This window comes from Sphaerodactylus townsendi, linkage group LG04, assembly GCF_021028975.2.
Source record: "Sphaerodactylus townsendi isolate TG3544 linkage group LG04, MPM_Stown_v2.3, whole genome shotgun sequence".
NCBI classification, from domain to species: Eukaryota; Metazoa; Chordata; class Lepidosauria; order Squamata; family Sphaerodactylidae; genus Sphaerodactylus; species Sphaerodactylus townsendi.
The window spans coordinates 143,723,909-143,746,252 of NC_059428.1; the positions used below are offsets into that span (position 1 = coordinate 143,723,909).

General features: G+C 44.8%; 1 protein-coding gene across 15 annotated transcripts in view; it reads right to left on the minus strand.

The window, feature by feature from the left end:
* RBFOX1 (RNA binding fox-1 homolog 1) overlaps positions 1 to 22,344 on the minus strand; it is a 1,291,038-nt gene that overhangs the window by 752,242 nt on the left and 516,452 nt on the right. For all 15 annotated transcript variants that reach the window (XM_048494240.1, XM_048494237.1, XM_048494254.1 and 12 more), the window contains one exon: positions 1,386 to 1,448. In XM_048494240.1, the coding sequence (XP_048350197.1) occupies positions 1,386 to 1,448 (63 nt within the window). The remainder of the gene's footprint in view (positions 1 to 1,385; positions 1,449 to 22,344) is intronic.

The window sequence follows — 22,344 nt, forward strand, 5'->3', positions numbered from 1 at the left end:
GGGTGAACAGGGCAAAATGCCCAGCCATATGGTGTACTTAAGAGCCAACTCATTTGCATACTTGGTTACCAGGCAACATGCCGGACTTCAGTCTCAGCTCAGTTAAATAATAATGACCCCTTAGCCTTGCAAAATGATTGATATTCATGATGACGGTCAGGTTACCATCGCAAGGGGAAATATTGGCACCAATTAGGCACCAAGAAACTGGGCACTGTTCAACCTTTCCCACACACCCAAAGTAACATTTTTAGTTTTGCACAAAAATGTAGAAGTTCAGCTCCCCTCCCCCTTATTCTGCATGTTGAAATATATTGTTCACTGATAAATGGCTGCCTTCCCACTAACGATCTCAGTGACTGCTTTCTCCCGGACGGCTGGAAACCCTCAACCACTTCCTTCTTGAAGAAGGGACAGAACTTCTGTCACACCATTTGCCCCCCACGCCTTTCTTTGTCAGTGGTGCCAAATACCTGCACAAGGTTGTTCCGTGACAGATGGACATGCTTGTTGCACAGAGCAAGAGTTAAAGGTAACCAGCACAGTTAGCAAAGACAGGAACGGATTAATAAGATGTGTTCAAGATGAATGGCCGTTTTGTCACAGCATAACAAAAGAAATGTTAAAACTGCTCATCCTTCCCTTATAGGCCCTTGTCTCCAGGAAATTAAATTGTACTCATTCAGAAGCAGACAGACAGCCATGTTAGTTTGTTGTAGCAAAACAAAACAGAAGTCCAGTGGAACTCCTGTGACTAAAAACAACAGTTGTGGAGTACCTTGTTCTTAAATCAAACGTAGTATATTAAAATATAAGTGTTAATCACAAAACAACATGTACATTTTCAAGTTCTCTTGATCCCTTCAGCAAGGAAGATGCTCAGTGTTAAAACAAGTATATACCTGCCTTAGGTCTTTGAGTTGGTCAAATCAGCTTTGTGAATCTTTTTGGGTGTGGGATAAACAAAAAACACCCCAAACTGATACCCCTGAAAATGTCAATAAGCCAATAAGTCAATAATGTCATGGTGTTAAATTACACAGAACAGAAGTATGAAGGGCCCCGGCAAATCTTTCTAAAAACAGATGTAATTAAATATTTCACACTGAAAATACAAATAATGTGTAAATTGCAGCTGTTGGTTTACATAAAGAGGACACAATCAGTTGCAATCCTATGCAGAGTTAATCCAGTTTAAGCCTGTTGAAATTGGTGGGCCTAAGGCGAGAGCTTCTCTACACAGGACTGCATTTTGCAACTCTCAGTTCTTTATAATGACCATAGTTGATGATACAACTGCAGACACTAGCAAGCTTTGGAGCAACACATTTCAGAAGGCAGCAAAACAGAACAAAACCCCCCCACAAAGAATCAACATTACTTACAGAAAGAATGCTTCGCTCCAGAAAACTGTAGGTTTCACTTGCATGGACGCTCTGTGGGGTTTCCTGAAGTTAAAAAAAAGAAAAGAAAAACAGACCTGAGTACATTAAATTATTTGCTTTCTGTCCTTCCAATCCTATGTCTGATTCTCAGGGAACATCGCCTTTGGTAGTGATTCCACTAAACACAAGACTAAATAAGTTTTGGGGCATCACATTATTTTGGAAGCGGTTGGGCTATTTGGGCCTTTCTAGAACTAGGATGTTGCATGGTTATTTCATAAAGTCATAGAGTTGGAAGAGACCCCAAGGGCCATCAAGTCCAACTCACTGCAATGCAGGAACACACAATCAAAGCACTCCTGACAGATGGCCATTCAGCCCCTCTCTAAAAACCTCCAAAGGAGACTCCACCACTCTCCGAGGTAGTGCATTCCACTGCCGAACAGCCCTGACTGTCAGGACGTTTTTCCTGATGTTTAGGTGGAATCTCTTTTCCTTCACATTGAACCCATTACTCCTGGTCCTAGTCTCTGGAGCAGCAGAAAACAAGCTTGCACCCTCCAGAATCCCTGATCCTACATGCAATGAATGTTTTGAACTCAGAGGTTTCCCTTCATCACAATGACGGAAAACCAGGGACAGAATAATCAGTACTGGGAGAGAAAAGGATTCAAAATGCAGCCAGCTTCAGTATAATGTCCAGGGTTTCTTCGAAAGAAATCTCTAAAGGATTCTCTGATACTTTACTAAACACAGAATGTATTTATATCTAAGCAATGAGATTCACGTCCAGTGGAAACTCAGAGACCCGCAAGATTTTCAAGGTATGAGCTTTCAAGAGACAAATTTGGACTTTTGGAAGCTTATTCCCCAAAAGTATTGTTGGTTCTTAAGGTGCTACTGGACCCAGATCTAATTGTTCTACAGTATACCAGCATGGCTATTCTCTGAAAATATCTGAATGACATGATAATGCAGTTCAAGTTGCCCCAACTGTCCATCATCTTTGAACAAGATTGCAGTACTGAGTGATGTATCTTAATGCCCAGCAAAAAAAAAAAATCAAAACCACGTTCAGAAAAAAAAGCAGAATTGCTGATTCATAATTTGAACTACTTGACTTCCTTATCAACAGTTTCTGAATCCACACTAACATTATCAGAACTAGATTAATCAGTACGCTATGCTAGGTAGAATATTTAGAATAATTTTATTTAAATTTCATGCAGCCCATTCACTTTGCTTTATTGCATGAGAAGGAGCATAGAATCATAGAACCTTAGAGTTGGAAGATACCCCAAGGGCCATCAAGTCCAACCCCCTGCCATGCAGGAGTACACAACCAAAAACCCCTGGACAGATGGCCATCCAGTTTCTGTTTAAAGACCTCCCAAGAAGGAGACTTAGCCACACTCCGAGGCAGTGTATTCCACTGTCAAACAGCCCTGACTGTCAGGAAGTTCTTCCTAATGTCTAGGTGGAATCTCTTTTCCTGCACCTTGAATCCATTACTCTTTATTTCAGTCTCTGGAACAGCAGAAAAACAGCTTGCTCCCTCTTCAACATGACATCCCTTCAAATATTTAAACATGGCTATCATGTCACCCCTTAACCTTTTGCTCTCCAGACATACCCAGCTTCCTAAGCCATTCCTCATAGGGCATGGAATTCAGACCTTTGACCATTTTGGTTGCCCTCCTTGGGGCCCGTTCCAGCTTGTTAATATCCTTCTTGGATTGTGGTGCCCAGGACACAGGATTCCAGGTGAGGCCTGACCGATGGTGGAGGACCTTGATAAATTAGGTGAGTGGGCTAAGAAATGGCAAATGCAGTTCAATGTAGCAAAATGTAAAGTGATGCACATAGGGGCAAAAAATCCAAACTTCACATACACGCTACAGGGGTCAGTGCTATCAGTCACAGACCAGGAAAGGGATTTGGGCGTCTTAATTCGATAGTTCCATGGGAATGCTCAAGCTCAATGTATGGCTTGGCTGTGAAAAAAGGCGGGAACTCTATGCTGAGGGAATAAATCAGGAAAGGAATTGGATAATAAAAGCTGCAAAAGAATTGTCATAAGCCCTTATATATAAAAGCACGTAGAAGTATGGACCATGCACTTGGGAGTACTGTGTTCAGTTCTAGTCACCACATCTCAAAAAAGGATATTAGAAGAGATGATAGAAAGAAAATTTGCAGAGAGAGAGGAGGGCAACGAGGATGATTGAGGGACTGGAGCACCTTCCTTATGAGGAAAGGCTGCAGCGTTTAAGGACTCTTTAGTTTGGAGGAGGAGATCGTCTGAGGGGGGGGATATGGGATTGGGAAGATCCTATAAAATTATGCATGGGAGGTGGTAGAAAAATGTTGACAGAGAGACATTTTCTCTCTTTCTCCACAATACTAGAACCAGGGGGGCATTCATTAGAAAATCGCTGGGGAAAAAGAATTAGGAGACTAATAAAAGGAAACACTTCTTCACTTAGCGTGTGATTGGTGTATTTTGGAATATGCTGCCACAGGAGGTGAGTGATGGCCACCTAACCTGGATAGCTTTAAAAGGGCGCTTGGACAGATCAGCGAGTGTGAGGGAGAAGTCGATTTATGAAGCTGCACCAATCCTTGGATCCTCTTTGATCTGAGAGATTTGCAAATGCACCTTAACAGAATCCCAGGTGCTTTCCGGGAACTAACAGCCGCAGAAGGCCATTGCTTTCACATCCTACATGTGAACTCCCAAAGGCACCTGGTGGGCCACTGCGAGTAGCAGAGAGCTGGACTAGATGGACTCTGGTCTGATCCAGCTGGCTTGTTCTTATGTTCTTATGTTCTTATGTTCTTATGCAGAATAGAGTGGTACTATTACATCCCTTGATTTAGCATATTTATAATCTTCACTGAGGTAAAGATGAGTGTGAAAATATTTAACTTTTTGAAATGCTTTTAAGTCACCTTTCCACCCAACTTAAGCTCCTCAAGGCAGCGAACAATAAAACCATTAAAATATTAAAAACGCATATCAGAACACACAAACACACAGCGAGACGCGAGTGGGAGAAAGGGTCAGTAGGAATCAGTGACGGAAACGAGACAAAACAGGAAGTCAACTTCAGTCCAAAGTCAATGACAGAAGTGGGAAAATGTATGTTCCTGGGGAAGGAATTCCAAAATTTTGGTGCCACAACCGAGTAGGTCCTTTCCCTCATAGTCTTCTGCCCATCTGTCCTCACAGGTCAGGTAGGGTCATGGGGGAATAGATGGTGGAGGAAATCTATCCTTTCGGCCCTCTGCACTCAAGCAAACCACCTATCTCTAATAGCTAACGGTTTATGATTAATCCTGTCTTCATTTTAATTCAAACCCACACAGCACTCGCAGAAGCCTAACAAGTTAAATGTCACAATGAGATGCAAAATTAACTCCGCTTCTCACACATTTAATCCAGCAGGCTTCCCTTCATGCCAATACCCCCTCCCCTCCCCCCCCTCCCGGCAAAATAGCCAAGTTATAAATAGACCCAAGTAGACAATTGCCGGTCATTTAAAATTCAAGTCCCAAAGTACTATTAGACAATGTTATCGGTGGCTCAAAGTCTTAGTATCTCTTATCTCTGAGACAGGAAAAAAAAGGAATGAACTGTGAGCACGCTGATAATTAGACAACTTAGAATATTACCCCATTTTTGAGGCTCTCTTTTTTCTGTTGTTTGGTCTTGGTTTAATTTCCTGCCAGTCTTACAAGAGATTTCTAATGTTTGGGCTGTAGAATACATTCTGATTAAAAATAATCTTCCCAATTACAGGCTGGCACGATCCGGGTTCCGCCACGTGCACCCTGCCACTAACCTCTATGTTTCTGTCAGCAATAATTGTGCCTGTAGCAAGGCCCTTCGCTGTAAATGAAAACCCAGGGGACATATTCAGGCCTCCCGTTTCCCAAGCCTTTCCCATCTCTCTTAATTTGCACTGTCTGTCAAAAGGAGATAGTCTCCTATGTACTAAAAGGAAATTCTCAGAAACAGCAGGTCAAATGAATAGGATAATGGTCAGGGGGATGAAGGATTGGAAGAGGGGCTGGAACAAATGGAGAATTCATACTTGAACATGCCTAAATGTCTGAAAACTGTCTCAGCATGTTTCGCCATAACTGCAAACCTCTGCACATCCACCATGAAATCGTTTAATAAAACTGATTTGTTTCATTAAACTTATTTATTGCATTAAAGTAAAGGTAAAGTTCAGTTGTGTCTGACCCTGGGGTACCACTGCGAGCAGTGATTTTATAGGCAAGCCTCTTTTGTGGGTAGTTTGCCAATGCTTTACCCTGCTATTCTTTAGCCCCTAGCTATGAGCTAGGTACTCATTTACCGACCAAGAAATGGATGGATGACTGAGTTGACCACGAGCTAGCTGCCAGGATATCTGACCGACAGGGGGCTCGAACTCCTGACCATGTGAGTGGCAGTGCAAGCACTTAACCACTACACCACGTGGCTCTTGCATTAAAGTGTACCACTTCAAATCCAGGTCTGAATGCTTGGACTACAAAGTGTATTCAAAGAAGTCTTTTTAAAATTTTCCATCACAGATTCCCAGCTAATCTGACTGATGCCCACCCCCAAAAAACATAGTATGAGAAAAAAATTTTTTGCCCATTTCTATGTGGACCTGGTTGATGCAGGTACACCCACTAGTTGAGAGTAGGCATGGTGTAGTGGTTAAGAGTGGCAGACTCTAGTTGGGAGATTTCCGAGTGTGACTTCCCACTTCTCCGTATGAGCAGTGGACTCTTATTTGGTGAACTTTGGTTTGTTTCCTTCCTACATGTGTAGCATGTTGAGTCACATTCTTCCTGACCTCTCCCAGCCCCCCTACCTCACAAGGTGTCTGTTGTGAAGTGAGGAAGGCAGGGGCGTAGCTGCAATGGAGACACCCAGGGTGGCTTGTTCTGGGCACCCCCATTGCAGTCATGTGGGGAGGTGGGGTCAGGGGCATTTTGGGGAAGGCAGGGGCATTTTGGGGGCTGGGAGGGCGTGTGTGAGCAGTTCATGCCCCGGGCACAGTTCCCCCTCCCTTCGTCACTAGAGGTAGGGAATGAGTTTGTAAGCCACTTTGAGACTCCTTTCAGGAAAAAAGACAAGTTGCCAACTCTGGACTGGGAAATACATGGAGATTTTGGGGGTGGAGGATGAGGAGGGTGGGGTCTGGTGAAGGGAGGGGCTTCAATCCCATAGAGTCCACCTTCCAAAGCAGGCAAGTCCTCCCGGGGAACTGATCCCCATCACCTGGAGGTCAGTTGTAACACCAGCAGCCACTTGAGGTTGGAAATCCCATTCTACACGGAAGTCACCAACCAGAGTTCAAGGCAGAAGGTTAGCACTGGAATAGGCCCTTCCCCCATGAAAGAATTATACATGCACAGGCAACAAAACAAAACAAACAATTTAAAAGAGAAGAGTTTGGATTTTCTCTCCTGTAAGGAGACTCAAGGTGGCTTACAAGCTCCTTTCCCTTCCTCTCCACACAACAGACACCTTCTGAGGCAGGTGGGGCTGAGAAAGTCCCGAGAGAACTGTGACTAGCCCAAGGTCACCCAGCAGGAATGTAGGAGCGCGGAAACACATCTGGCTCACCAGATAAGCCTCTGCCACTCAGGTGGAGGAGTGGGGAATCAAACCTGGTTCTCCACATTAGAATCCACCTGCTCTTAACCACTACACTACACTGTCTTAGAATGCAAAGGCATAAAAGAGTATTCGGGGGTTGAAATTAACAAGCACTTTTGAGCAATATTGCAAAGTTTTTCCCAGTTTTGGCATGGGGGGACTTGACGAACAGACCAGTACAAGAAAACACCCAGCCCTTTCAACTTAGAATTAACTAATCCTGTTGCCCTACTCTACAACTTCCTGCCATTCGGCAGTAGGGGAGTGTGAAACAAATGGATCCAACTTCTTTTTCTGTCAGTAAATCCTACAGAGGTCAATAAAGGTATTAATGGGGTTAAATTATTCAAATACTTCAGAGGTTCCATTTTCTGGTCCTGAAAGTTTAATCACTCCAACAGTCACCTCGCAGTGCAGTTGCTGTACACAATTAAACAACCACCAAAAAAAAGTTCCTTTAAAAGGCTTTAAAAGGACAGAGCTATTACTGTGCAACTGGCATTCGATTTAGCCACATTAAGTGTCAAAATACGGCAGAGATAAGCATGAAGGAGTCACAAATGTTTTTGTTCATTCATCAGCATTTTTTATCAACTCCTATTTTTCAGCGAAACATTTCTTTACCATTTCTATTATCAAGATTAATAACCCAGCTATGCACAAAGCAGAAACTCAACTGGGACAGGGAACAAGAGACGGGGAAGAGCAGACGATGATTTACTTCCTCTGATTACTGTTTTATTTACACTGCTGAGAACATTTTAATTTTTTTTCCTCCTTCATAATTCACTTCTTTGTCCCACTAAGGGACATTAGAGCAAACCAGCCTTTCTATTTAACCAAAGCTATACTGTATTGAATCTCCACCCAAATAATCTAATTTGTTTTACAATAAAGTTACTGGTTCTGGTGGGTTTTCTGGACAGTGTGGCTGTGGTCTGGTGGATCCACCAGAAAAACCCACCAGAACCAGTTCAATCCGGCCGTGAAAGCCTTTGACAATACAATAAAGTTATTATTTTAGAACTCTGCGTACTATGGATCTGCATGTTTCTACTAGATGGGTTTTGGATAAAGCTATTTTCAGCTGATCACCTGTAGCAGGTAAATGGTTATTACAGGACACTGATAAATATTTGAGATAAGCTTCTTGAGGCAAGATTGTATATATGATGCGGAGACTAACTAATTTGAAAGAGAAAACATGGGCTATGGGATGGGAAATGATTAGAAAGAGGGAAGAGGTTTTGGCTGCTTGCAGGAGTATGAACATTTCAAGAGATCTATAACTGCATTCATTTTGGCCATGACCCCACCCTGTTTCCGCATGGAGATGTTTCCTGCTGAGCTATAATATAAGCACCAACTCCTGGTTGAAGCTCCTGGCACCTCCTGAGAGCCAGCGTGGTGTAGTGGGTAAGAGCAGGTGTACTCTAATCTGGAGAACCAGGTTTGATTCCCCACTCCTTCGCATGAGTGGCAGACTCTTATCTGGTGAACTGGATTCGTTTCCCCACTCCCCCACGTGAAGCCTGCTGGGTTAGTTCCAGTTCTCTCAGGACTCTCTCAGCCCCCCCACCCCACCTCACAAAGTGTCTGTTGTGGGGAAGGGAAGGAAATGAGTTTGTAAGCTGCCTTGAGACTCCTTATAGGAGAGAAAGGTGGGGTATAAATCCAAACTCCTCTTCTTCTACTACTGGGTCAGGAGTGTTCTGATCAGTCAATCCATATCTAGCACAGGTCCCTACTCAACCCCACAGGTGTCTGGCAGCTTCCCCACCCCACCCCCCCAAGTGAATACTTTCCAGTTTTCCAAAGAGTAGCAAGTATCAACTAGCTTGCAATGAACTGGCCAGATAATGTCTAAAAACCACTCCAGTAGATAACATGTTGACAATGACTTGGCAAATTAATTTAATTGTGGAGTTAAAAAAAAAAGAATTTGTAGAACCACCCATATTTTTAAAAGCCAACCTTACAACTGCTAAATTTCCTTCCAGGCCATGTCCCAGGCAAAAAGAAAAAGTGCATATAATGTTTTAGAAGTTTCATTTCCAAACCACGTGCATTCATTTTTTAAAAAGGGTAATCAATGAAACAGTACCTTCCTTACATTTGTAAGGAGACATCCCATTGTTCCCAGATTGTTTGACAGAAGATCTTTAGGAGAAAGATTATATCCACTGCCAAACAACTGATCGATAAATTCTTTCTCTTGTTCTAAATGTCTCTGTGTGTATGTGTGTAAAAGTGTAAATAAAAGGGCTTTTGAGCTGGAGCTCAAATTGAGAGGAAACCCGTTAGAGCGTTTTCAAAAGTGTATGTTTTCCTGAACTGTTTCTGCCACTGATTCTTATTAGTAGTGCCTGAGAATCTTTGGTGCCTAAATTTTTGTTACTTTGGTATACTCTTAAGTGCCTTCCGCACATGCAAAATAATGCACTTTTCACTTTCAATGAACTTTGCAGCTGGATTTCACTGTGCGGAATAGCAAAATCCACTTACGAACAATTGTGAAAGTGGACTGAAAGTGCATGATTCTGCATGTGCGGAAGGGGCCTTAGATATACAATAATCTAAAGACAAGAACCAATCTTCTTAAAAAATAATTTATACCACTATAGGGTTGTCCTTCTTGTACATGATGCTTTGGGTTATGGGCAGTGGTGGGATTCAAATAATTTAACAACAGGTTCCGGTGGTGGGATTCAAATAATTTAACAACTGGTTGTTTACAAGCACCATTGTAACAACCGGTTCTGCCGAAGTGGTGTGGACCTGCTGAATCTCACCACTGGTTATGGGTAAGTAGCAAACCATAAGATTTGAGAAGTTATCAGAGCAGAGTTTTCAGCTAGTGAGACCTCCCTGAAGATTTCAGTTTTGCTTGCATTGAATAAAGTTGCCCCCCCCACAAAAAAAGAACCCCACCTTTCCTTAGATACAATTACAACCAAATGTGTAGTTTCCATCACAGGTGAAATTGCCAAGGAGGATCGCCTGCCCACAAGATATGAAATCTCTCAGGGATTCTGTTGCAAATTCCTAAACAGAAGTGTCCAGGCAAGTTTTTATTCATAACACACTGATATTAATTGCAACAGAAGGTCCCTTGCAAACTCTTTCACTGTGGTGGGGTCAGCAAAATACTTCTGGACGCACGAATAAAATCAAGCGGAATTATTCTTCAAGAGAATATTAATGTCGCCAGTTTTCCACTGCATGCTGCTTCCCTGTCAAAGCATTTGCAAGATCTCTGGAAGTGCTCTGCATGCAGCGACGAGAGCCCCTCTGAATAATGTGAACCGTTCCGCTATAACTTATTTCAGCAATCCTTTTGAAGCAAAGGCAGGAAGGGAACATTTATTACAAGCAGCAAGATGAGCCCACATAATTAATATTTTGACACACTTCACCTGCCTTGACGTTTGCTCTTACAATATTAGCTTGAATGAAATAAATAATATTTTTTCCCAACAACTTGTTATCCCATTTTCAGACAAGATGCTTCAATTTATATAATTACTTTGCTTGATTTATCGCTGCATCTCTGCTCACGTTACATATTCTGCTAATGTGCTATCAATGTCATTAGTTATTTCTTGGTGGAAATCACTGTTTTTAATCAGGCTAGCATATATTTTTTTTAATGGCAGGAGAGGTGTTATTGCCTGCACTCCCACAGAATCGAAATAGCACCCTTTTGCAACTCTGGGAATGGAATACTTCATCTTTTTCTGTTTGCGTGTGTGTTTATTAATGTGGGGGTGGCTGGTTGGGATGATGTCCTCTCTGACTGAATGCTTCAAGAATATGTTCTCGTCACTTACATTATAACTGCCAATGTGTGGGAGCCTCTTTTAATCAATACAGTCACTAGTCCGGACTTCTTGGCATGAAGCTCTTTGCTTTTAAAAAACAAACATTTATTAATGCTGAAATTGCCAAGTAGCTGCCTAATAAATCAAAAAGGACTGAAATGCCCTTTCCATTGACTAGACAATTTAAATGGTGGTGTCCCTAACATAATATTCTTAACTCCCAGCTTACCCAAAGCAAGGTCTTTCCCATAAACCTTTATTTGAATTCTATGTTTGCAAGCTTACGCACAGTCAAACTACAGGCCTCCAAACCAACAAATTATACTGGTTGTTGTGGGTTTTCTGGGCTGTGTGGCCGTGGTCTGGTAGGTCTTATTTCTAACGTTCTGCCTGCATCTGTGGCTGGCATCTTCAGAGGTGTATCACAGAGAAAAATCTGTTTCACACTGTGTCTAGTGAGAAGAGAATGTTTAGTGGCATATATATTGTTTATGTCCCAGGTTGGGGAACCAATCAGTAAATGCTTGGGTGGAACTTGCTATGCAAAGGTGCGGTTGAGTGCATTGTATTTTGGGGGTGTTATCAGTCCATTTACATTTGTAGTCGCATTTGCATCCCCTGCAGTAGCAGCAGTATTAGTGAATGAAAATCCTGTGTCTGGGTGGAGTCCACTGTCCATGAACTTAGAACGCCCTTGGCCTTTAATTCTGGTGTTTTTAAGTACAAGTAGCCAAGCTTTGTTAATTCTCAGAGTCTCTTCTTTCTTGTTGAAGTTGTCTTGGTGTTTGTGAATTTCAATGGCTTCCCTATGCAGTCTGATATAGTAGCCTTCCGAATTGTCCAGAATTTCAGTATTTTCAAATAAAATGTTATGTCCAGTTTTGTTTAGAACATGTTCTGCTACTGCAGATTTTTCAGGATGGTTAAGCCGACAGTGTCTTTCCTGCTCCTTAATATGAGTCTGAATGCTGCGTTTTGTGGTTCCTATGTAGACGTTTCCACAGCTGCAGTGTATGTGATGTGGTTCTAACCTGTGGATCACAACCCCTTTGGGGGTCGAACGACCCTTTCACAGGGGTCACCTAAGACCATCGGAAAATTGTATTTTTGTATTTTATATATACCAATTTTATGGTTGGCGGTCACCACAACCTAAGGAACTGTATTAAAGGGTAGCGGCATTAGGAAGGTTGAGAATCACTGATAGACAAATTATAAATTGCTCTCTTTCCCAAACCTGGATTACCAAATTTGAACAAGCGGTGTCTTGTAATCCTGGTTAAGATGGAAAGTATAAACTACAGTGTGATGATTCCCAACAAGCTGCAGTTTGCACTAGACTGGAATTAATTCAGTAATGCATGAAAGAGAAATAAAATATAAGGAAACCTGCAAGTGCAGGACTGGCATGAACTTTGGCTCGCCTTCTGTCCGCACCAGGGCCTTTAACCAGAATTGCAAATGAATTAACAAAAACTCCCAGTCCACAATAGGTATTTATACATACCTATACATATTATGTATATATAGCGATAGAGAACTTATATATAGATACTAAGTAGACTTCCCCCACCAGAGACTTAGGTGTAACTAGTGTGTATAGATAGGTCAACAGACACAGTGGTTATAATTGCTCTTATAGTTATTATTTTCAATGGAACTGTTTCAGTATCCCAATGCTATACACTTAATCAAACCAAAAAAAGTTTCACAGTGCAATTAGCCCTGAAGAGTCGTGGCATGGGGGAAAAATGCCTTCCCAGTAAGTTTACAGTACAACAAGGGAACAATCCCTCCAAGAACACACAGTTCATTTAGATTTGATACCATCATGGACTGTTAATTACAGCAGCTTCTATTCCTGGAAAATCGACTGTCCCAGAAAGTTTGCAATGCTCACTTCTGCAAACAGGTCCCCAACATTTCGCTTAATAGTGGGGGCCGGTGGTTAAATTTCTGTTACATTAAAAAAAATATCAAAAAGTCCTTCCAACTGCATAACTTATTTTTTTTCTTTTTCTTTTTTGCCTTTAGATCGGGCACCTGTTTTTAAACAACCTCTGTTGTTTTAAATTTTTAACTTATATTTATTGTAGTAACTGCTGCTTAAGTTTTAATGGGTTAAGTTTGTATTGATTTGATTTGCTGTCCTGGTGTACAGCCACGTTGTGAGCCGCCTCGAGCCCTTCGGGGGTGAGGCGGCCTATAAATTTAACAAATAAATAAATAAATAAATATTAAAGGGAGGAAAAGAAAAAGATGAAAGAGAAGATTGACAACTTTCTAAATTCCGCTGGTTTGTTTAGCTCTCCCCAGATTCGTAAATTAAGATGCACATAAATAATGAATTCTGGTGTTAGCATGAAGTTCCGCTGGAAACTTGAAAGATGCATGCAACTTAAATTGAGGCTGGCCCAGTGATGGCCGTGCCATTTTTAAACAATTGTACGGCATCTTTAATCACCCAGACTGTTAATCATACCTCTGACGCAGCTGCAATCTTTGGGATTTACCCTTTCTAATCACACCTAAGTAATAAAGCCTCCTTATTATATCAGCTGTGACTTGACAGCACTTCCTGCCACATTATACAAAAGACAACAGAAACCAATCATAACACATTATCAGCCTCCGCTTCAAATTGAGAGGACTGAAAATTGCTTCAAAGTAGCAACAAACATTAAAGGAAGTTTTAAAAAACATACAGAAAAGCAGGGGGGGAGGACCCTCTCTGGCAACATGCGTCATGAACTGGAATGGGGATAATTTTAGGAAGCTGGCCATGTTAGGTCCTTTTCACACATGCAGAATAATGCACTTTCAATCCACTTTCAATGCACTTTGCAGCTGTGCGGAATAGCAAAATCCACTTGCAAACAATTGTGAACGTGGATTGAAAGTGCATTATTCTGAATGCGCGGAAGGGGCCTCTGAGACTGACAAGACATTCCGGATGTAAGCTTTTGAGACTTAAAGATTTCTTCATTGGGGGAGATATGACTCTCAAAAGCTCTTACCCTGAAAATCTTGCCTGTTTCCAAGGTGTGCCTGGACTTGAATCTAGCTCTTCTGGAAGGGAAACACTGTCGTTCCAGAAGATGGAGCCAATGGAAATGCAGTTAGTGAACTTGCTCCATCTGGAGATCTGCCTGCCAACCTACCTAACACTGTCATTGTGAGGAGTAACTGGGGAGGGAACACAGAAATTCTGTACTACTGGAGGAAGGGTGCAATTGAAATGATTTAGATGTTTATGTGAGATAAGGGGCAGAGATGACAGTGAAGGTGTTGGGAAGGGACTCTGGCATCTCAGAAACAAGGGGAAAAGGCACACAGCATCCTTTCCCAACTGACAGAAAAAAAATACCCAAGCCCTTTGATAGATTAACATCTCTTGACTGTAGGGTTCAGATCTAGCAGGCTCGAGCCCAAGACTGGGCACCCACACACAAGAGGGGTTGGGGGCTCAAAGGGGAGCTGGGGCGTTGTTGGGAGTCCAGCATTGGGTGCATCTGGATAAGTATTGCTGTATGTTCTGACAGAAAGAGTGACAGAGGGGAATGATACCAAAGAGGGCTGCAGAGGCACCACGGATGGGGGTACCTTGCAATTAACAACTGTAAGGAACTAGTCAGTAACTGTCTTTTTTGTTTATTTTGCTTCGTGCGCCAAGAATCTGTCCTCTGTGGTACTCTGAGTTTATGCCCTGTTGAAATAAAGTTGTTTAATTAGAAAAGTCTGTACAAGACCTTACTCACTCACCCGCCTGGCTTCCTACAGAGCGATACTCCTGTGGAGTTGGCCTTGGGCAACTCGTGTGTGAGAGAGGAGAAGCTGGATTTTACCCTGAGGTGGTGGTGGGAGAGACAGTAACAGCAAGATCAAAACAGTGGCTAGTTTTGCTCCACGGCGTGACGGAGATGACAGCTGAATTTAAGAATTCTGGGATATTCTTATATTGGAACGGTGTGGTACCAATTCAGATAAGGAACTAACAGCGCTGGTATCTGCTTCTTGCATCTCTGCTTGAGTCCCTGTTCCAAGTCATTCCTTCCAATCAGCTTCTGCTGGGGGTGGCTAATTTGTTAGGTCTTTCTGGCTGTTTCCCCACTCATCTTTTGAAGTGCGCTACTCGCAGCAAGTAACATGCAGTCCAACTGCAGTCCCCACTACAGCAGCGGCGACAACGCAGCTGCTTCGAATCTGCCGCTCGAATATGCCGCTCTACTACCCCCTCGGCACACATCATATCTGCTCCTGGATGGAACAGCGCCTTTTGGAAAACCCTGTGTGTGCAGGGGAGTGGGGAAGCCCAGGGGGTGACTCCGGGTTTCAAATTTCCCGCCGCTCTTAGTGACGTGGACCCTCCCGTCCAATCAGGCCATGGCAGGGCATGCGCGGCCAGACTGGCTTTCCCCCCACCCCAAATTTCTGTTTTGAGAACAGCCCCAGAATGATGTTTTAAAGCATGTGGGTGGGGACATTGGGGGGCTAAGCATGGGGGCCAGAGGCAGATGGAGAGGAGCCGAGGGTGATGCTGACCGCCACATCTAGGGCGGGGCTGCAAGGAAGGCCCCCACCGGGATCTTCAAAGCCGGCTTTGCTGGGTGCTTTTCAAAGGCGAAGTTGAACAGGACCTCCTCCCTCACCCAAACCCGGGTCCCCTTGCCCCCCAAAGCTCCCCAACACTTTGGAAGATGACCAAATTGCTGCCATCCTTTGGCTCGTTCAGCCTTGGCCTGGGATGGGTGACTGGGAAGGTGGGTGGTGGTGGAGTATTGGGGGTGGGGGTGGAGGGCTGAGAAGAGGCAGCAAACCGATTAATGAATGTTGATTAGTTTATTTTGCCCCCCCCCCCACCGGCTTGCTCGCCTCCCATCTTGCCCACATCTGCGAGGTGGATAAAAATGCTGGGGGGGGGGCTTTTCTCCCCTTCCGCTCTTTTTTTTTTTTAAGCGAGTCCCTGAGCGCTTCCTGGGTGATTGGACCGGGCAAACACAAACTGATTGCTAAGCTGTGGACAATTATTTATTATTATTATTATTATTATTATTATTATTATTATTATTATTATTATTATTATTATTATTATTATTATTATTAGAATAGAATAGAATAGAATAGAATAGAATAGAATAGAAGAATAGAATAGAATCTTTATTGGCCAAGTGTGATTGGACACACAAGGAATTTGTCTCCGGTGCATATGCTCTCAGTGTACACATAACAACACAGCACAAGTGTCACGGAATTCATAAGGTACAGCCTTAATGAAGTTGTCATATGGAGTCCTAGTAAGCAATCAGGAAACAATCAATAGTAATAAAAACATAAAATGTAAAATCATAAAATAAAATGAAATAAAATGAAATGTCAGCACAGGCTATAGTCCCAAGGACCCTAGGATAATTGGAGGTATTTGGAATTAATATGGGAATGTATTAAAAAGTATTATTATTATTATTATTATTATTATTATTATTATTATTATTATTATTATTATTATTATTATTATTATTGTGGTGGTGGTGGTGGTGGTGGTGGTGGTGGTGGTGGTTATTTATTAAACTTGATAAACCGCCCATCCCTAAGGGCTCTGGGCGGTGTACAGCAAAACAACAACTAAAACGATAGTGCACAATAAATAATTAAAAAATAATTAAAAATAGCAGCAATCTAATCTAATCTAATAAAGCAAAATAAAGCAGCAATCTAATCTAATCTAATCTAACAATGGGCGAAATGTAGACAGATGTCCTTGATTTTGGTTGGAAGGGTTTGTTCTAGAGCGGGATTTGAATTTATTTCACTGGGGAAATAATACGTTGATTCGTCCTTTTGAAAACGAAAAAAATTCCCGCCCAGCACAACACAGCAGCCAATTAGGACAGCCCCTGAGCCAATTGTGTGTTTGTTTCAACTACACCGGGGAGTCCTGCATGGCTGCTGCGTGGCTGCCGTGTTAATTGGGCCAAGGGGGCAGAAGCTGCGGTGGGGACCATGAACCCACGCCCAAAAGGTCCCGCAGCAAACAAACCTGGTGCGTATCTCCTTCCTTTTTAAAGTGGGGAATCAACCTCTGTTACCAAACAGCAACTGGATAATTTCATCACACTTTGTGTCAAGAGTGTCGAATCCGAGAACCCCTTGGGAGGGTGCAGCTAAGCAAAACAGACCAGAAAAGCTGAAGTCTGAGTTCAAACAGCACAACCTCTTTACTATCCAGCTACCCAGAGAACGAAGGACAACACTCTAAAGTTACCCTTTCAAGGTAGGGTTCTTACAAAGCATACCGCAGAAAACAGTTATTCTGATTAATGAAGACCAAAATACTAGTCTGTCTCAGAAGAAGATGTTAGTAGGATTGCATATTCCTCTGCCACAGAACTCAACAGAAACTTTCCAGAGATCTCAGGCCCTTTCTGCCCATGCAGAATAATGCACTTTCAATCCACTTTCACAATTTTTAGCAAGTGGATTCCACACAGTAAAATCCAGATGCAAAGTGGATTGAAAGTGGGTTGAAAGTGCATTATTCTGCATGTGTAGTCGACCCACGTGGTCAGCATAAGAACGAGAGGCCGGCAGGCAGGAGATGGCATCTGGTGGAGATCGCATCCCAGCAGGCGGGGGCGCTTGAACTCCGTGTTCCTAGTGAGTCTCAGCGTGCTGGTTCTAACATTGTCATTCTCGAGGCGTGGGAAGGGAGGGGCGGAGGAGTTTCCAGGCCCGGGAGGTGGGGAGATCACCATCATGATGCTGTGGTCTCACCTGGCCTACGTCTTGGAGGAAGGAGGCGTAAGCGTCTAAGGCTAATCTCACCTAGAGGCAAGACCATTGTCCCTAAGCCCGGTGAACTGAGGCAGACAGTTCATGACCCGTGACTCCCATAGGGGATGAAGAATTACAAGTGCGTCGACAGAAGAGCCGTAGGAAGCGTAGGTATTTCCAACCGACCACAGTGCTACTGGAGTCAGCAGTGCACTACTACATCTCCTCCTTTACAGAAGGGAGGCCAGAAATGCTGAGAGGCGATTTAGGGGCGCTTGTCTCCTCCAGCTATTTGATGAGATTGGCCGAGCTGCTTATACACAACATGAGAACTTGGACTGGGGGCAGTGAGGAGCTTCTTGTTACAGGCAATAATAGATACACACATTGAGCGATACAAGGGCCAGCTGATGGGGTATACAGTCAGAACCAATGCAGAGCTGTGCCAAGTAGCCTCAACCATCCTCCCAGCCAGCTCCAGAGGAGCTGACCCACCAATTAGGCAATACATCGCCGCTAAACTGGATACAACTTTTTTGCAATTCCGCACTTTCACATAGATGGTAGAGTTATCAGAAGATTAAAAACAACACATATTATGTACATTCTCACAGCCTTGAGTGATGTATAGCATAAAATGTCAATAAGCAGCACGATTATCTAGAATTAAGCAGAGGTCCTGCTGCTGGAGGCCCAGAGCATCTAGAGCAATGGAGATAAGGGATTGATGGACTTAGCAAGGGCACAGGCCAGCCCGGCCAATGGTCTCTTAAGCGTTGTAAAGAGCCAGTCAGGAACTCCCACTACAGGGAGATTCATGAGGGAGGGCAGACTCCACAACCCGGAGGAGAGGAACAGCCGCATAGCTCCGAGAAACTTAAGAGGTGAGGGCAGGAAGCGGAGGCCAATGGCCAGTAGCCTCCAGGCTCCTAGGAGTGGAGCCTGAGGCAGGGCGTGGTGAAATGACTAAGGCAACAAGAGTCGGCAGAAGGCAGGCAGGGATGTAGTTGGATTCTCTCCCGCAAGTCAGAACCAACCCTTTGGGAGCAAGATGTTCCCGTCTGTAGAGAGGAAGAATATCCCCTCCCGTCGTGTACAGTTCCAGTTAGCCCGGAGCAGTGAATGGAAGCCCCGGAGTGGTTCCTCGTCTAAATCGCGGAGATGCAGGCGCAGAGTGTTGAACTTCAAATGGAGTGTGACAGTCACCAGTGACAAAGGAAGGCCCGGCAGAGGATTTGGGCAGCAGGTCCCAGTGTTGTCGCAAAGAGTATGATGGATGAAGCATTCATAAAAGGCTTAAAGCCAGACTCAGCTAGGAAGTCTCAGGGGCTTTACTGAAGCGGGGAGCAGGCGCAGGAGCTTAGCAGGCTCCGACTCCTAGAGTACTAGCCCAGGCAGAAAGATGAGGCGTTGGCGGCAGCAAACTGCTCCCAGATGTTGGTCTGGTGAAAGCTGATCAAGAGGTGGCATTATGCATCGGCAGAGGAGGCAGCAAGAGCAGGCAAAGGATGGTGGCCTTGAGTTGGCCCGGTGATGATATAAAGAAGGCCCGGCACAGAGGTTCTGGGTGTCTCGGGGTAGCCTTGCACTGGCCTTGGCAGCTCTTGACTTAGCTGGTGGTGCTGATGTTTTCCCCAGGTCATCCAGGTCTTAGGACCCGTCTGAAATGTCCCGGCGTTCCCGTTGAGGCCGCTGAAGGATCCCTTCAGAGAGATGTGTTCCATCTCTGGGATGGGAGTTAGTTTCCTCCACCGGCAAAACCTACCATAGGCTGTGTCATAAGCGGAGATGTCAGGAATCCACAGGAGCCTGCCAAAGGAATAGGGACTGAAACACACCTTCCCAGGTTATAGGAGGGCAGGAGTGCCAGAGTTGAAGTTCTATAGAAGCGGAGTGGCGGGAGATCAAGATCGAGATTTTTTAGCCGAGTTAGAAGTTTGGCAATGCTTAACAGAGGCTATTTTGCAGACTGCGTGTAGTACAATTCTGCTGAGGCAGCCTATCCCTCTTTAACAAAATTATGCAACCCAGAGGGCAGAGGGGAAGGACCCTGGGGAATATGGTATGCATGTAATCAATGCTGAAAGGGCTTTGGGAGCTCTTTAGAGGATGGAGTGCTTGAGACAAGGCATTCAGGCAGTTGAGGGCAGAGGACTCCACCTGCAGAGAGTTTTCTTGTAGAAATGTACTTACCGTGATCTTGGTAGCCCAGCACTTGGAAAGGGCTGGATGGTGCTAAAATTTGTGATGGTGTCTATCTTGGGAAAAGCCGCCCTTGAAACCACTCCTTAAGGCAGTTTTAAAGCCCAGGAAGTGGTGCTATGATACCATCACCACTGGGAAGCCCAAGCTGGTTTGTAAAGTGGGTTGAGATGCGGCAGCCTCCTTTTTAAAACAGGGCCTGTCCTGGCAGTGCTGCGGTATCAGGGCCGGGCCCAGATTTTCCTAATCCAGGGAGGAGCCCAGTCAGCCAGGTGGCCCTCCGCCTGCTAATTGAAAGATAGAGAGGAGAGGAGGCAGGGGAGAAGTCTGGCTTCCTTGCGGAGTTGAAGCCAATTGAGTACCAATCAGGATTAGTAACCTGCGTGATGGATTTATCCATCCCAGACTAAAAAGATGCGTTTGACCCACAATCATGAGTCTCACTTCCCCAGAAGTGCTCATGGATATTCCAAAGATGATGGAAGTGCAGTGAGTTGTCGCTCCAGTCCTGGGCTGTGGACGTGGTGGTAGTGCTCTGTCTCTCCGCGGTTTGTTTCCCCCCACCCCAGATATGGGCAAGCCTCGGTGGCCACTGGGTCAAGGCCCATGGCTGCCCTGATAATGATCCACATCAAGCGCCCGGTGTCCTGGAGGCCCTTAAACATGCATCCCTCTATAGCCAGGCTCTCCAGAGTATAGAGGCAGGAGCTTCCGATGGAGTGTTCCACCGCTCACAGTGGTGGTGCTGAAACATGTATTGGCTGCGGGGGCATATTAGCTATTGGAGTGAAGCTTGGCCAGGCGAAAATGCTATGGGGCAGGAGGAGGATCCAACTGTATGCTTGCCAGCTAGTTTCAGTGGGCAACTCCTGCGGGATGTTAAATTCCAGATCTGGAAGTGGATGGAGTCCCTAGTGCGTGCAGGAGTCGATTACTCGGGAATGATGAACACTCCCTGCTCAGGCCTTAGGCAGCACCAGCCCAATAGTCGGTAAGGTTAGGAGTGCATGTACTGGAGTTGGGAGTGACAGGACTACCTCGATGGGAGACTTGAAGAGGAGATGGAAGCAATTGCCGTAGGCTGAGGTCCTACAGGAGTTAGAGAGGCCCAGTTTGTGGAGCCAGCCCAGGTGTCTGGAAGGTCTGCTCTAATATTCTCCTCCCTTGAGTCCTGGGCTGAGAGGCAGCCAGGCGCCCAGTTTCTCCAATGGGCAGTCCTTCTCAATGGGAAACCCTCTCTGGCGCCAGTAAATTTTTGAGTCTTGGTGACCTTCTCCTCTTAGAGAGGACCCTCCTCCATCGGGGTTGGAAAGCCCCCCACCGCTCACTACCTCCCTCCGAAGTATCCTTGGAGTCTGCACATGATTAAAGTGAAGTCATCCTGAGGCTACTTGCCTCCCGCCCAGTGGAGAGTGCTTTCTGGCGAGGAAGAGCCCCAGCTTGGTGGGCGGAAGATCTGATGTTCTAGCAAGCCCATAAGGCATCCGGCCCAGTTCAGGATCTTTGCCCAGGCCCTCGTGGATTGCCCTCGCGGCACTCCGTGAGGAGATTCTCTTTAGCTTGAGAAGTAGCATGAGGGAGCTAAATTTGGGCCTCTTAAGCTATCTACCTGCCTCTTTTGAGCTCTTCCTGGAGCCTGTTCACAAACTCCTCCGCATAGGGCTCTTGGGAACTTTGCATTGATAAGCGGAGGAAGCTCTGTGTGGACTAGCCAGAATTGAGGACCTTGACCAAAGCGCCTTGTAAGCTTACACTCAAATGCGACAATAAGGGAGTGGCCTCAGGCAAGGACAATCTGATTGTTAGGAGTTACTAGAGGCACTGAAGCGTAAAGCTGTCTGTGATGTAGAAGCGCCCTTGAGCCAACTGCCCTGCTAAAGCATTGCGTGGCGAACTTCGCTCTCCCCAGGATCCTGCATTGTGCAGGGCTCAGGAGCATCACGGAAGGTAGTCTTCCAGTCAGTCGGAACCATTAAAGTACGATTCCCCTCATGATTGCTCTCTAGCATTACTCTCAATGGGGCTAGTGATTCCCTCGTCTACGCATCGACTGCAGGAGCTCCAGTGAGGGATATTATAAGCAAGAGGTAAATTTTCGACAACCCTTGAGAACAACAATGCACCATCCTCCCCCCTAAATTATCTGTGAAATGGAGCTGAGGCACAATGTCGCAGAATTCGGCAAAGCCGTCTTTAGTCAGAGTTTCTTTCTTCGCAGATCGTGGCTATCGATTCTCTATGCGAGAGTTTTGAAACAGCGCCATTCACGTAAGCTAGCGTAGTCTTGGAAGTAGCCCGAGGCTTGAAAATGAAAGCCCAGACAAGGAGAGGGGGCGGCTGAGCCTTGGGAAGTTTGAAATAGGCCCGAAGAACCAGGGGCAGAAGGAGGACGAAGCGTCCCAATTGTAGCCGGATAGAGAAGATTCAGAGTTGAAATTGAAGGTGAAAGATCGAAAGGAGGGCTGTAAGGCCTACAAGCGAGGGAGCCATAGCGTCTACT